This window comes from Coturnix japonica, chromosome 9 (genome assembly GCF_054131305.1).
Source record: "Coturnix japonica strain WE chromosome 9, WE-NBRP24, whole genome shotgun sequence".
Lineage (NCBI taxonomy): Eukaryota > Metazoa > Chordata > Aves > Galliformes > Phasianidae > Coturnix > Coturnix japonica.
In genome coordinates, this window is record NC_140671.1 from 26,814,782 (window position 1) to 26,831,036 (window position 16,255).

The following is a 16,255-nucleotide window of genomic DNA, read 5'->3' on the forward strand; positions in this document are numbered from 1 at the left end:
CCTGGGCTGTACTTGAGTTATAGATGTGAAGAGCACCTGGTTGCCGCAAAGCTGGAGAGCAAGGACGGGGGAAGTGTTTGCATGGGGGCTTAAGTTGGTTCACCAAAAATATGTGCAATATGGCACATGTGAAGCACATCCTCAGATAATGTGAACTATTCCAAGTCTTGAAGACTCAGCAGAATCTTGATTTCTTCTGAGCAGTTTGTGATGGAAATGTTTATAGCAATGTCAGTTGGCAGCATCAGAAAATCCCTCATGCCACTTGAGTGGAGTTGACTTTTTTCAGTGGATAAGTGCAGTTTTCAATATGCAGGCAGTGTGAGGGGAACACGGCTGTGCAGTTCTTCTGGCTTACTCTGCTGTTCTTGTCCATGCCAGGTATCATTGGAGGACTGACGAGCGTCATCACTTCAACAGTAGAAGGTGTGAAGACGGAAGGAGGTGTCAGTGGTTTCATATCAGGTCTTGGGAAGGGGCTGGTTGGCACAGTGACCAAACCTGTTGCTGGAGCTCTGGATTTTGCATCAGAAACTGCGCAGGCAGTGAGGGACACTGCAACTCTGAGCGGCCCCAGGTCAGTAAGTGCTTTATATTGCCCATCCGTTATCATGTGATATGTGTTCTATGATATCTGCTGCTATTTCTAACCTGATCATCTTTCCTTACCTGAAGAAACTGTCGATCAATCAAATACACTTTGTGATGTAGCCTACTTTAATTAACCTGATTTTCTTTGGCGAGTTCTTTCAGTGGTAGCTGCTGGTACTTTAATCTCAGTTAAATTAGAAAAGCTGCAACATAAAATAGGAGTCAGGTTAAAATCCTCATTTTCATTTGTACAGTGGTTCTCATTGACCAAAAAAAGTGTGACCTTATTTGCACACAATTGTGTTAAGAGTCAGTACATGTGGACAGCTCATTGACATCCTGCCCATGCTCAGCATAACCTGGTCTGGACAAAATAATGAGTGCCTTTAAAATAAATGAAGTATTTCACAGAATGATCCCAGTATCTTTCCAAATACTTCTGTGAGATCCCAGACTATAAGCAGTAGAGCTGATGTTGCCAACAGCTGATAAACTACCCAGCAACTGGGAGGGGACCCCCAGCCAGCCTTATCTCTAGCTTGTGTCTGCCTAGGTGACATATTGCCCTTTAACTTGTTATCTGTCAGTTACAAAATGAGGCCAGGTGAACTGAACTACAGGGTTCTGCAATCACAGACCAGCCCTGGGAAATGATTTTCTTCTATCAATACACTGTGATAAACGTTTGACCCACCAACACTACAAGGAAGATCTTTGCCCCTTACATAATGAAGCAACCAGACTGGGGTTTTTTTGGGGGTATAAAAAAGAACAATAAAGGATCTGGATGTTTCTTGGACTGCTGTGTACCAATATCCCCCTGCTGCATTTGTTAACTGTTCAAATATGTGCAGTTTGGAATCAAAACAGAGCAGCGTTCCAAACTCAGGATGCTGGCTCCTGTTGAATTTTCTGTTTTAAGTGTGTGCTGGGCCGTGCAGACTCCTCCAAGCTAAGTGCACCAAACCAGCTAACAGATGAAAATGAGTCTGTGGCAGTAACTGATCTCCAGCTCTGAGCAGCACAGTAGGAATGGGAAGCATTTTAAGGACTGTCCTGACCTCATCTTGACGCTGGCAGCTAAGGTGTGAGTTTTAGGTATTGGTGCAACAAGTGTTAGCAGTTAATTACAGCTCTACTGGAATAGCATGGGATGTAACTGTAAATTCAAGGCCCTTCTTTTTAGCAGATGGGTTCATATCTTCATTATTTCTTTACTTTTTGTTTTAAAAAGAGCCCTGAAATGATGCTGCTTGGCTTCAAATTTTACTGACTTTGAGTTGGCGAGCAGTGAGGAAGCCTCTGTGGCTTGTGTTCCTCAGTGGTTGTGCTCCTTGGACGGAGATCTCTGTTGGTTTCAGATGTATTGATTTGTGCTGGGATTCACGCAGCTAGCAAAACCTCTGTTCACAACGTGGAGCCAAGCTCAGTCCTGCTGAGACTCAGACGATGGCTTTATAGCTTACTGTGGTAGTTTAAAATGCGACGTGTTTAAAGGGCAAGAAGATATTTTCGAGTCTAACTATAGGCTGGACTTTCTCAAGGCCAATCTGAAGCGTTACTGTGTTGTGGTTCTAATTTCTGACCAAAGCTGCCTTAATATTTTTAAAGTTTAGTGCTGGGGATAAAAGAAAACAGTTGTTGGCAACGCCGTGTACGTCTAATTTATAAACAGTTAATGCTGGTGACTTTATACCTTTTTTTGAGGGGGTTTTATGTGTTCCAAGCGCTGCGGTGTCACATAGAAAAGTTGTGATTATTTCCATACTTGTCATACGCTGCCAAAAGTCTTAAAGGCCGGCTCACAACAGGAAGGCTGTTCTGTCTCTAGATGTGCTTGGAAGACTCTCCTTGAGACGTGTGTTAACTCGTAGTACAGCCTGGGTTCAGGGGGTGTATTGAGAAGTGTGTCCAAGTGATGAGCAGCGCACAGAACTGCTGCTGCTCTCAGACTTTCAGGGCATGTCTTAAGCCTGGTTCTGTCACTCCTGAGCTGCTGTTGGGATGGCTCACATCCTTATCAGATTGGCAGAAGTGAGGGGGCTGCTTCCTGACCTACTCATTTCTCATTACTGCTCTCAGTGAACCAGTTGTGTTGGTTAAAACGAGACTGAGGTGTCATTAACGGCCCTAGAAAATTCTTCAGGAGGTGGTTGTTGCTTCTAAATACATCTGGAAAGAAGCTTCCTGTGCTGGCTTTTCATTGTTCACCACCTTTCATGTTACCTCCCAGATGTACATGATGAGGTTGCTAAGTTTGAGACGATGCCAGCAGCAGGTAATTTATTGTCAGTTGGTTAATGTGCATCCTTCCATCCCATTGTCAGCTGTGACTGTCACTGTAAAGCTAAAAGCATTAGACTCGAGGGTATGAGAATGCCAGTAACCTTGGGAAGGGGAAGTAGAAAATAATTGTCTGGAAGGTTATCCAAGCTAATGCATTCCCAAGGTTTTGCATTTTGATGGCAGACATTGCTGGAACCTCAATACTTGTGTGTGTCCCCACATCCCTCCTTACCTTGTGCTCCATTGAGACGTGACTCAGAGTCTTCACAGCACTGCCATGTACGATCCAGGGCTGCAGTGCAGTTGGCATTGCTGTCCTGCTGGAACCTTCACGAGGTGTTCTTACACATTGGAGGTTACACGTACAGCTAGCAATCATTCTGTTGGGTGAATCTGAAAATGGTTCATACGTTCCACTTGAGCAGATTTATCAGTCAGATCTGTAAATAATTTCAGCACTGTGATTTCCTTCATATCCTCTTTCCTCTCTTTTTCTCATGGGTACATAATAGCCCTTTATTATGAGCTGTTTTCTCAAATGAATTGCTTTGTTGGTTTTTAATTCTTTTTTTCCCATCAAGTTTGTCCCTTTTTCTCCCATGTCACCATGCTAAATCCCTGTAATCACTTACTTTTCTTCCACTTCAGCTCTGCCTTCTTCCATCTTCAGTCACCATGGTACTTCTTCTTTTTATAGCTTCAAGCTTTTATTATCGGCCTGTCCAGGTTCTTCCATTGCTGTTGTTGAGCTCCTTTGCAGTCCCACTGGTCTGTAGGTTCCCACCCACGCTGTGTGCAGAGGGACAGCCGGATCCCTGCTCTGTGATGAGCTGTGCTCTGCAAGTCATCCAAAACCATGTTGGCTGGTTGGGCTGCCGGATCACATTGCAAATTGATGTCCAGTTCTCTGCGTGCTATTTTCCCCCCAGAGTTTGTTTTGTTTTGTTTCGCTGCATTGCAAATATCTCGTTGTCATTTAATATTTTTGTTCTGGATTACTTTTCCCTAGACGGAGCAGGCTGCAGTTTTGTAGGTCGAGTCCCATTTCATTTCCTGCCATAATTCTGACCTCTTTGGGTTTTTCAGTGCTTCACTGTCCTCACTGGAGTTTTAAACATCTTGTAGTTTGTCCTCTCTGAATAGGATTTTATAGGCTGCTTTTACTTGATCCCTGAAGTTGACGCTCTGCATTGATAGACACTTGCTGTTTCAGTCAGTGGTTCTGTTACCAGTCTCACCTGCTCAGTAATCTGTGAGGTTTTAATTTATCGTGGGTGACATCCAGTAGTTCTGCAGGAGCTCCTCTGCAGTTCCTCAGTTGTCTGCTCTTGTTTGCTGTGTAAGTGAATGCAGATCTTCTGGTGGTGTAAAATGGTTCCTCAGAGTGCAGCCTTTGAGCCTCTTCAGTATGGATACTTTTACTTCAAAACTTCATTTTTTTTCCTAATAATGCACTTCTCGGCTATTTTTGTTTCTGTAATAGAGTCAGTAATCGAGCACCTAATCACTTAAAGTCATTTCATCTTCAATTGGGTTATCATCTTCATCTTCATTGGGCTACCCTTAAGGATGAGTACCAAACCACCCTCTATTCCTTTGACCTACTCCAAGAGCGCTTCTTACCTTGCAGGACCCTTCTGGCCTGTACTTAATGACCATGATTTTCTCTTCTACATCTTTCTGAAGAACGACTTTTTTCTTGCCTTTATTTGGAACTGCTTTCCAAAGAAATAACTCAGATTAGAAAGAACTGTATTTGCCTACAGGATCCGACAGAATCCTACAGGACTGATAGTGTGTTCACCCATCTGCTTCCTCATAGAGCTCTATGGAAGGAACCCAGGAACGTTTGAGGCACCTGGATGACTCTTTCTGGAGTACCTCCAGCCATGAGGAATGGGGATGGTGTGCACTGCTGTCCCATATTTCACTACACTTCTGTATCTACATGCTAATTCTTAGGCAGTCAGTGCTTGGGGATTATAGCCTACTTTTTGAGTCACTTTGCTTCCAGAACAGTACATTGTTGTGTTTTGGAAGGCACTGTGAGCTGTGTAGCACCCAGAAGAAGCTGAGATGATTCAGAGAATCCAAACTGTGCATTAATGTATTCCTCTCGCTTTCCTTTTTAGTGGGGATGAATGGATGTAAATTGGTACCAGCTGTCAGACCAAAGCAGGATGCCTCTATGCATTACTGCATATATCTCTATTGCTGAGTGTTTCCAGGAGGTTATGGCCAGACATTACTGGTCAGCATGTGAAATGTGTTTGGAATATTGCTGAAATCAGTTCTTACCAGCTGGCTGTCACTGTCCCTTTAACTTGATCCAATTTAACTCTTCTTGGAGGAGTGGGAGGATAAAACCAGAGTGTTTGGATGCATGGCTGCCACATAATGCTTTATTAGTATTGCATAGGTGTGCTTACTTTCACATCTGCGGTATATGAGTGTTTTTAAGAGCAAAAAGCTAAACAACCAATGACTGGCTTGCATTAGGTGTTGTTCAACTTGAGATCTGACATTTATTTATATATATTACACATGATGGAGCATGCAAGCTGGACTTGGAGCAATGACTCGGTCTCAGCTGAGGTCAGTAAACTTGCAAGCAAACACTTTACCTGCTTTTGAACATGGTTCATCAAAGCAGAGGATTGGGGTTATTGGGGCTGTTCTTCAGAGCTCTCAGCTGCATTTCACTTCTGATTTTGGGGCAGTCTCCGTATTTGCAAGGTTATAGATGCTTTAAATTCCTGTAGGGATTGCTAAGCTTTAATTAAGACTCATGCAACTTCCTTCTGTTTAAAGCCTTTTGCTCTGCCATGACAGAAGGTGTTCCTGCTCTTACAGCTGATTGAAAGACTGCATTAAAAAACACAGTGGTCACTGGGTTCCTTCATGTTCTAAAGGTAATTGTCTCTTTTGTTACATAAGAAGCATTTCCCATAAAGCATCAATAATGTTTAACTGGACATCTGAGGACAGAAAGGTGCCCTGGCTGCCTGCAGGCTGTTAGGTGAGGGACAGAGGGGCAAGGAGCACTGGAATGGAATGTTGTGAGGGAAGGGCAGATGAGTGTAAACATGGAAGTGAATGGTGCTGGGCAGTTAACACAGTAGAGTATGTGAAATGGTTTTTCTTTAGATGTCTATTCATTATTAGCAACGAACAGCTTCAAAAATAAATACTGAGCTCTTATTATGGTGATCTCCACAAAACCAAAGTACTCACTGGCACCTCAGTACGTTGCATCAGGAGGCAGGTGCGTTTCCAACACTGTAGTGAAACACAAGAGCTTCTGCATCCAGCAAAAGCCCATTCCTGGAACCAGATTGAGCTTAATTTCACTGAGTACAAGAACCAGACCAGAAAGAGCTGAGAAATCCCCTGCTGGATTTAGCACAGCTTTGCTCCATGAGTTACTCTGCAAGTGGCAGTTAAGAGGGCTGGATTCAATTCATAAAATGAAATCCATGTACCACGTGTGTACTTGACAGTGTTTCACTATTAATTTCATTTCCTTAGGATTTTAGGCTAATTAGGTACAATCTAATTTACTGAAAGGAATGCTTCGAGACAGGGAGAAGAAATGCCTTCCTTAGAAACCCTTGTGTTTCTGCAGCCTGTGTGTTCTGCCAAATTATTTCAGCAGCTTTTGGACAAGAAGGAGAAAAGTAAATGGAACACTTTATTGTGTTGTGTATTTCCTGTCTTCTGGCATGTCCGTGGTTTATAGATCCTTCCTTATTCAGCAAACCCTCCGCTGAAAGAACTGCTGCTCCAGTGTATCTCTGTAATAGTGCTTGGTTTAAAACAGCTACACAGAGCTGCAGATTTCACTGGTGTGCAAAGATGCAAATTGGGTGCAGAAGCATCACTTTGACTGGAATTGGGGCAGGCTTTGGGAAAAAACAAACCGTATTTGTATGTTATTATCAGCCAAATGAGCTAAAAAGTCTGCAAAGCCCAGGCATGAAAGTACTCAGAACTTCCCCTCACAGGTCTGCTTGCTTAGAATTAGGTGGGACGTTAAAAGCATATAAGCACCAGAAATGAACAAAAGCTTTATTCAAAACAGCCGTGTCTCTTGGAATGCATCGGGCCAAATCACCAGACTGCATTCAACCAGTCGGACTCGATCCCCAGAACTGAAAACATTTAATGCACGTTCTGTGGGTTTTTATAATGTCTTTTGGCCGCGTTATGAGTATTTTCAGTTCGTAAAAATAGTCGAAAAGATGAAACTGGTGTTAATGCAATAGGAATAGAGCGTTTGTTTATTTACTGGAGCACAAATGGCACGAGCTGCTCGCCAGCGCAGTGGCTGTATGAGCTCATGTCCTGGAATACCTGCTTGTTGTGCCAGAGGGGTGAAGTCTGGTACAGCAGGGCTGGGGCAGCTGTCTGGGAATAGCTTTTACTGGCTTGGTACCGAGGAGGCAAAGCACAGATGTTTTCAGTACATGTGCATCGTATCTTACCCATCATCGCTAGGAGTCCTTGTTGGCTTTCTGTGGATATATTTGTTCCTGTTGCCTGTATTTAGAAATGCCATCTTTCCTTTTGCTTTCACTCCTGAGAGGTTGCCTTGCTCTCACTTCAAAGATTTCTTTATGCCGTTCACTTTTTTGTCCTGAATCATGGAGTCACAGAGTCCTTAGAACATGAGGGGACCTCTGAAGGCCATCTAGTCCAGCAGTGAACAGAGACAAGCGTCCTTTAATTACTGCAGTAATAAAGCTGTGAGTATAGAGCTTGTGAGCACACCACAAGGGACCTGCTTCTGTTCTGAGACCAGATAGAGAGATGGAGGAAACGTCTGTAGGGCACAGAGGGGAAAAGCCTTATTTCCTCTCCCTCTGTATATCCAGCAGTTTGGTGTGGTAGAAGAGTTACTTGCTGATAATTCCTCCCAGGTGCCAATACTGTGGCATCATCTCTGAGCTTTCATCATAAATATGATGGACATATTACAACCTGCTGATGGGCTGGTGTGCTGTCTGCATGATGAGCTTCGACTTCAAATTAAAGCTGCAGTGCTATTTGCAAGCAGCACTTTGAGCCAGGTTAGTTTGGGTTTGTAGTTATGTAGTAATTACAGGCTTACTTGAAAGCAAACGACCTTGTGCCCAAGGTATGTGCTGACATGCTGTTAGCCTGTTTACCTGTTGCTAGACAGGCTTTTTTCCCCTTGTCATTAATGGTGAGGTTTTATGTTCAGTCCTAGTCCGGAGTCCATATATGGGGGCCCAGGGCCTGCTGGGATAGGGTTTTACACTTGTGCTGTCCTTTTGCCCTTCCACTGAACTCTTTTCATTTCAGTCATGAGCAAACAGTCAGTGCCTGAACTAACAACCCTGCAATCCTCCAAAGCACGCCTCGCTTACAGTACCAAACAAAGGGAGGCCTGCGTGGGCCGGCCCAAGCCAAGGAATGCAGCTTCGGGGTTCTGCTCCATAAATTTAACCAGCACGACAAAAAGGAGATAATATGAGCCTTCGTGATGATCTGAAAGGGGGAGGTTTGTGTCCCATTGATTGCGGTCTGGCCTATTGCCAGGCCCCGAGCCTGACCGACAGTTGAACCATATCGTTAAGGCGTGTAATACAGCTCAAGTCTTGTACAGCAGCCAATGAGTACATATCCAGAGGGCAAAAGTTTATAAAGAGTTGAGGCTGTCCTGTTTAACCCTCTCACACTGCATGTAATATATACTGCTGCCATTCAGAAATAGTCCCATTGCTATTAAAAATGTAAACCTTCAGCTTTCTTTCCTTGGAAGAAATACACGTGTGTCTGATTTCTAATGTGCAGCAGATTTATAAAGTGATCTGAGAAAAATATGTAAAACTGATCCTTCAGAAAGAAAACAATCCAACCCTCTTTCCCTCCCCCTCCCACTGCTTTATCCATAGCTGGTTACTTCTGTCGAGTTGTCTTCTGGTTGTTATACAGAGTCCTTCATGCAGATGGAGCTATTTATTGCCTTGATGTCACCTCATTTAGCATGTGGCTGGTATTTTTATAGATAATTTTTTCACCTAATGTTGCTGTTAACATGTGGAGCTCTCTTTAGCGGTCCTGGAAGCGCAGCCAGTTGATTTAAATCGCTCTCACAACTGTTGGTGCTGAAGAGCCAAACAAACATCCCGAGGAGCGTTGTCATTCAGTGACCATTGTGCTGCAAAGGGCAGCAGGTAAAGTGTGATGGGAAGACACACAGAGTGAGTCCTGCCCATTTCATATAGTCCTTCATGCACAACTGGTAGTTAATGCTGGGCAGCAGCCAGTGGTTCACATTTTGCACTCCAAGTGAAATGACCACTTCTGCAATTACTGTAAGTGGGCGTTGCTTGGCCAGCGTGGATGGTTTGTGATGGGAGCGTTGTAAACATGAGCGTAATGTCAGCGGGCTGAGCTTAGAAGCTTCAAGACTTTGCGTTGTGTCCCAGGGCAGGGTGACACTGCGGCCCTGAGCTCCTTTTGGCCAAGTTCAGCTCTTCTCATTCAGATGCATGCTGGAAGGAAAGCGCTGTGAAGAGCCTTATCTGGTACATGGGATCAGAGGGTAGATGGGAGATGGGAGCGTTTTCCATCACGTTTGTGAGACAAGAAACTCCAAGGCCAGTAACATGACTCTGATCAGCGCAGCAAGAGCCTGGGATAAACTGGAAACTGAGAAGGCCGTGTTTATTTATGTATTTTTTCCCATCTCTTAAGCTTGATGATACCAAAGTGCTTGAAAAAGTTTGCTGCACTATTAGGTAAGGAAGTACCAAAGGTTGAACAGTGAATGATGTGCTGAGTACTGCAGTTTCTTGGTATATAAACACGCAGCTCACACAGACCTTGGATTCCTGATAGCGGTGTCTTAAGGATGTGCTGTTTCAGCGAGTACATCTGCTGCTCTGTTGTTTACAAGGAAGTGATTCTTACTCTTTAACTTCTCGCTTCCTTTTGAAGTGGGAGCCTTTAGAGATTGTATACAATCATAACCCCAGTGAATAGTCCTCAATTTTGGTTTGATCTTGTATACAAAGGAAAGGGGGAGGGGAGAAAACAGCTCCATCTCAAAGAGGTTGGCAGGAACTGCCTGCATGATAAGCAGTTCCTTCTTCAACATGCTGTAGCTGTCTGAGAGTATCCCGAGTCAGATAAAGGTCCTCTGTATCTGAGCTCATAGATCCATCCAGAGAGGGGGGGATTTGACTTTAAGTGGGAGGCTTTAACCCGAGGCTCCGTTTATTTGTATGTTTCTGCCTGAAACGAGCATTTTGGGAACACGTTTAACGAGGACAATATATTCCATGCGTTTGCTGAAATAAACAGTGCATGTCAGCTTCCTCAGATATACAGTCAGCAGGGAGCTGTCTGGCTCAAGATTTTACACATTCTTGCATCTAACTGTGATTCTCTAATACCAGATCCAATATTCAGACTGTGTTGTGCGTGCGTTTGTAACACACCTTAAAAACATCTGTCTGAATGGGTGAATGAATTCCATCACAGCTCACTGGGTTCAGGTGGCAAAGTCCTTGTCCAAGGAACCATCTGCCTGTTGGGAACTGCAGCCCCAAAGCCTGTAGTGGATGAAGGCTGCAGGTGGAATTCAGTCTTAAACTCCAACTGTGGCAGGTATTTTAGCTGGTGCATACTTTACAATAGAAGATGTAAGACTATTCTTCCTCTAATTTATTGGATTAAGTCTCTTCTCAATGTCTGAAATGCACTAAAACCCCCACAGACAAAGCACACGCTGTATTTATGAAGCAGACTTTTTCCAGAGCCATGTAAGTAACAGGTTTAGTATTATTTCCTCAGAATACCAGCAGCAATTGAATTGTTCCATAGTCTTATACTGCCTGCCAATTTTCCTTTACTTGAACTAAGGTTGCTTTATAATTATTGCAGTGGGGGGAAATCATTCCCAGGTCAGTATTGCCAAGTTACAGCCCGGAGCAGGCTTCCAGTGAGAGATTTTTATGCAAACTTGAACAAAAAAACCCACAACAAAACTGGTTTACAATGGAAACAGTGACAGGATTTGAGCTGTACCAGAACCGGTGAGTTTATTGCTCCAAACAGGTTAGAATGACAAGGCTGTTAGACTGCAGCACCTTTTATGAACGCCACGTATTGATGATAGAGCTGGAAGGTTTTGGCAGTAAGAACTGCGTACCTTCCCTACATCGCTGCGCTGTGATCTGTTTGGATACAGAAATTCTGGTTGAAAACTGGTGGACTGAATCACATGAATTCTATGAACCGTTAAGCAAAAGCCAATTAACACCACTGGCTGTTTTTAGAGGGTGTACAGCCATCTGAAATGAGATTCTCCGCTGTTCAGCTTTGTATGAACAGTGAAGAACTTTAATGCGCGCCTCAACCTTCCGACACCATTTCCAATCTCTTTGTGTCTCCATTCAGCAGCACTCCTCCCCGCTGTGACCAGTAGACATGAGGGCATTTCTGCCTTGTATTGCCTTTTGTGTGCTTATTAACAAAGAATCAGCGGATCTGTTGAGTGCATGTTTAATGTGACACAGATGTGGGCACACCGCCGTTCATTCCGCTTTACAAGTCCTCACTTTTTGCGTTTCATCAGCATTGCTTGTTATTTACAGAACAAAACTTGAGTTGCTTGAACACATTTTTAGATTAAAATAAAAAAAAGAAGTTGTGTGGAACGTTGTTGGCTGTCCAGACCAAACAGAGCAGTTTGCCAAGGGGCTGATGGACTAAATCAAGGCAATTTAGGCTAGTTCTAGTGACACTCCATTGAAAAGCAGCCACCTTCTTATCACCAGGATGAATCATAGAATAGCCTGGGTTGCAAAGGCCCACAGTGCTCATCCAGCTCCAACCCCCTGTTGTGTGCAGGGTCACCAACCAGCAGCCCAGGCTGCGCAGAGCCACATCCAGCCTGGCCTTGAATGCCTGCAGGGATGGGGCATCCACAGCCTCCTTGGGCAACCTGTTCCAGTGCGTCATCATAGGAAATAACAGCATGGAAAAAAATAGCGTGGTTTGAATTTATATCTGAAAGTTGGTTAATACAAAAACCGTTGCTCGGTGTTGTTGCTCGTAATAGGAGAAGTGTCAAAGTGAAACATAGATGATTGGCCCATAGTGAGTTAAAAAGTGCATTATGCTTCACACGTTCACCCTTCACACTGAGTTAATAGAAAGTACAGGCGCTCTGGGGGGGTTTAACAGCCAGTCAGGGCTTCCTGGGTAAGAAAAATGCGATTGTGCTGCTTTGGAAAGTGAAGAAGCAACACAAGTAGCAATACATGAATATTACATTGTCTCAATCTTCATTTATTTGGGTTTTGTGTTTCATGAACACAAATGCATTGTTTTGCTTAATGGGTGTAAGAATATGTAAGAAAAGGTGTCCCCAATGTTCTCTTCCTATGTGGGCTTCAAAATGGAACGATCCTGCTGTGCAGCTGTGCCTGCTACAGATAAAGCCTGGTTTTAGCTGGAAAATGTGAGGGGCAGGAGAGGTGAACTGCTCTAAAGTGGCGGTAATTCATGCTGTAGTTTAACAACTGTACACAGCTGTTAGTGCAGTAACTGTAGCTGGGATGGCTTGTGGCAGTGCTGTTCACTGACTGTGCTTCAGATAAATGCTGCTAATGGAAGAATGGAGTTTTTTCAGATGTTATGGGGGAAGCAAAGGATTTCTGCAGCAAACTGAGTTTTTATACCGTTATTTCTCTGTAATTAACAAATGTCTCACCAAGACCCAAGCAGTAAAGCAGCGAGAACATCTGTGTGCAGAGATACAACTAAAATTTGCTCACATTTTACTGGTGTTATTAACAACCACATTTGTTGTGGTTTCATAAACCTCTGCTGTGTTTTGCCTTCCTTAGTTTGGAGAATTTCCCCTCTTGGTTTCACTCTTCCTGCACACGGAGCCATTTCCCATCTTAGCGTGACCATGGTTCAGATGAAGTGCAGTCACTGAACTCTGCATCTTTTTATCCTTCCTGAATTCCTCAGCGCTACTTCTGAGCTTCAACGTGCTGTGCAGGTCGGGGATATAATAATCTCATTAACAAAATTGGAACTTAGCAGGTAGTCGTAGTGCAGCAGAACCATAAGCTGATGTTTTTGTCTGCTGTGGTGGGAGCCGCTACCTTTGACTTCTCCACCTTGTTTGCAAAATACGTGGCTGATATCAAACAGAGCAACGATAGTCAAAACACACTGAGAGCGAGGTCAGTCACACAACAGGAGGGCGGCAAAGATATGGAAGAGATTCTCTTCCAGCAGTATTTACTGCAGCCAAGAAGGGAAGGGGGCAAAAAAAAGTTGTCTGTCACGATTAAAAGGCAAAGAGTGTCAAAGACTGGAAGGAAAACACATTTGAGAAGTGTGCATGTGTTTTAAGCCTGGGACAGGATTGCTGAAGGTGAAAGGTAACAAAGAAACAGGGCTCCAGAGAAAACATCTGCAGAAAGCAAAGCTTAGAAGGCAAGTGCTCTTGTGTGCTATTGCCAAGCAGCTTAGAAAGAAAAGCCATAGTTACGTGGGATTTTCTTCTGCTATCTTTTGATCAAAGAGCATTGGGGCAGTTCACTGTGCAGAGTCTTTCCAAAGCATCAGGATGGGAAGCAGAGTGAAAAAGGTACGTTTGGCTTGACATACCAAACCATGCGGTAATGCCAGGGCAGCGCTAGTGGGAAGGGACAGGGAATAAAGCAGGGCCGCACCGCCTTAATGCAGCCCTTCATGGGTAGGGCGTTCCAAAAGCTGAAAGGAATTCAGAATATTATTTTTTAACCAAATAGTGCTAAGGGAGGAACCTGCCCTGTGATTCCTTAACACTGTGGCCTGTATCAACCTCTGAATACATGTTGTGTCCTGGAGATCCATACGCTGTATTTGTGAAGACCTTGTGTTTTCTGGAGGCTCAGTCACACCTCCTATTTCAAAACAAAGACAACTTGTGTGCTCACAGGTTGCAATGGAATTAAAAGCCGTGCTGTTGCACAAAGTCATTTTCTTGTATCTGTTCTGTACGCAGGACACAAGCAGAGAGAGTAAGAAAGCCCCGCTGCTGCAGAGGACCCCAAGGGCTCTTGCCCCGCTACTCAGAAAGCGAAGCAGAAGGACAAGAGCAGCTGTTCAAACTGACTGACAACATCCAGGATGAGTTGTAAGTACTGATCTGCACAGTTACATCAAGTAGTTCCATTTGCTACCAGCGTATCTTTGTGTCTTTGGGAAAGGGGTGAACATTATTTCCAATGCACACACAAGGCTATTTCAGTTTTCTCTTGATGCCGAATCACAGCACACCCCAGGCTCCTGATGGCTTCCAAAGCAGCCCTTCCACTCACTCTACATCAATGTCGCTGCAGGTGCTGAGGCTGTTAGTAATAAGCAACAAATCCTGCTCTGAAAACATTGGGGATTTTTTTCTCCCCAGAAAAGTCAGTATGGAATAATTTGAATGGGTGATACATGCAGAACTGATGGTACATCTTATGTTTGAACGTCTCGGATATGGGTGCATGAAAACAAGTGAAAACTGCAGGTTTTTTGGTCAGGTTAGACAGTACAAAAAGTCCATATTGAGTATATGCACAGAATGTCAGCTTGCTGGGTTAGGTTCTCATAGCAGAATAAGCTACTTAGAATTGGTTTGAATGCTTAAAGAAAAGAATGGCAGCTCACGGTGAAGAGCTCAGGGGAGCTCCCCCATTCACTGCACTGACTCAACTCCACCAGCGTCAGTAATGAGGCACTGAAAACTGCCTATGATGAAGTTTGTAGTTGCCACTTGGTTGCAGCCCTGTGATCTTACAGTCATACCATCCTGTTTGCATCTTACTGAAAGGATTTAATGGCGTTTCTAGTTTGGTTCTTAAGTGGGGAGAATTGGAAGAGAACAATTTGTGATTGAAAAACCGAGCAGTGTCTACTTTTGACAAGTGTCCCCCATAAGTCGAACTGTGGGCTGTCGTCGTTTCAGTCACTGTGACTTTCACCATTAGGAACATCACACAACAAGAAAACAGCATTTCTTGTCATGGAAAAGAAGTACAAAATTCTGCCTATGACTTTTATCCTGGTATCATAATCAGAAACATATTCAGAGACCTGATTATTTGCATATTTTCCTTCAGAGTTAAATCCATAAAAGGGGGTTTAATACCTTGCTCTACTGTTCTAACTAAATGTTTCCACATTTTTTTCCAGTTAGACTCACTGTTTCACTTCTGGAAAATATTGTATAATTACTTCCTGATGTTGTTAAAAACCCACAAATTCTCCAGAGGTCTGGTTGCTTCTGCTTTGTTCTACTGGATCGTGTTTCATTTAATCTTCCATTTTATTAATTTGAAATGTTTCAAATAGTGCCAGCGCGAGTTGGTTTTTTTAAATATATAAATCAACTGAAGTAACATCTCGTAGTCGTATCTTAAAAGGTTAAATGCCCATTTTGAGAACAGTTGGCAAAGGAAAATGGGTAATGATGCATGACTCAAAGTTAGAACAGAATGTAGAGCCTGAGCTACAAACTGGCTGATGTTTCAGTGCTCCGCCATCAAATCCGCATCCCCTGTTTCCATTCCTCAGAGCATGTAGATGACACCATAAAAATGAGACACACCATCTTCTTATGGAGAAAAAAACACAGTTCTGTGCTCTGGTTTCCCAGTTGTTCCCACTGAACTTCACAGTAGATTTTGCTGGTTCATTGTTCCAGCAGGTTCGCTCTGCTTGCTCTTCCAGTGGAGTCCAATGTAGGATCTCTGTCAAACAGTGGACATAATTTCATTTGCCTGTTCTCAGAAACGAGGCTGTTCTGCAGGTTACCCAGCAGGTCAAGAATGACTGAACTCTTCACACCACTTAAAATGAAAGTTTAACAAAGGAGCATTAATGCCTTTTTTCACTTATGGAAACCAAAGTGTTAGCTGATATTATTAGGAGGCACAGGGCAGAGGAAAGGCAAGTTCAGTACTGAACAGCATCTTGCAGACAAGTACTTATTAATAGAAAATAATGACTAGGATTTTCTTCTATATCACAAAATAAACCACGATCTGAGCTTTAGTATTTTTGGTTGCTAACGTTCCACCTGTAGCTCAGGGCTCATTTGGATGCAGCTCACAGTAGTTTGCATTAAGTGTTCCCTAAGTAGAAAAGCAGGCAGAAGGTTTGGAACTATCAGTGGAAATGGTGAGGAGCTTTTCAATGTAACAAAAGCTCTTAGGACTGAGAATGTTCAGTGTTTTCAGACACGGTGCAGTGTGTTGCTGAACGTTTCAGGGCAACCACAGGCAGATTGTACAAATAGTGAGCTTGAACCCACCTGAAAGCAGGAGGATCACAGTGCAACAGTTTAGTTTGC

General features: G+C 43.5%; 1 protein-coding gene across 8 annotated transcripts in view; it reads left to right on the forward strand.

Moving 5' to 3' along the window:
* Positions 1 to 16,255, forward strand: part of VPS13D (vacuolar protein sorting 13 homolog D) — a 75,639-nt gene that overhangs the window by 56,204 nt on the left and 3,180 nt on the right. For all 8 annotated transcript variants that reach the window (XM_085508923.1, XM_015882326.3, XM_015882330.3 and 5 more), the window contains 2 exons: positions 382 to 577; positions 13,919 to 14,050. In XM_085508923.1, coding sequence (XP_085365049.1) covers positions 382 to 577; positions 13,919 to 14,050 — 328 coding nt within the window. The remainder of the gene's footprint in view (positions 1 to 381; positions 578 to 13,918; positions 14,051 to 16,255) is intronic.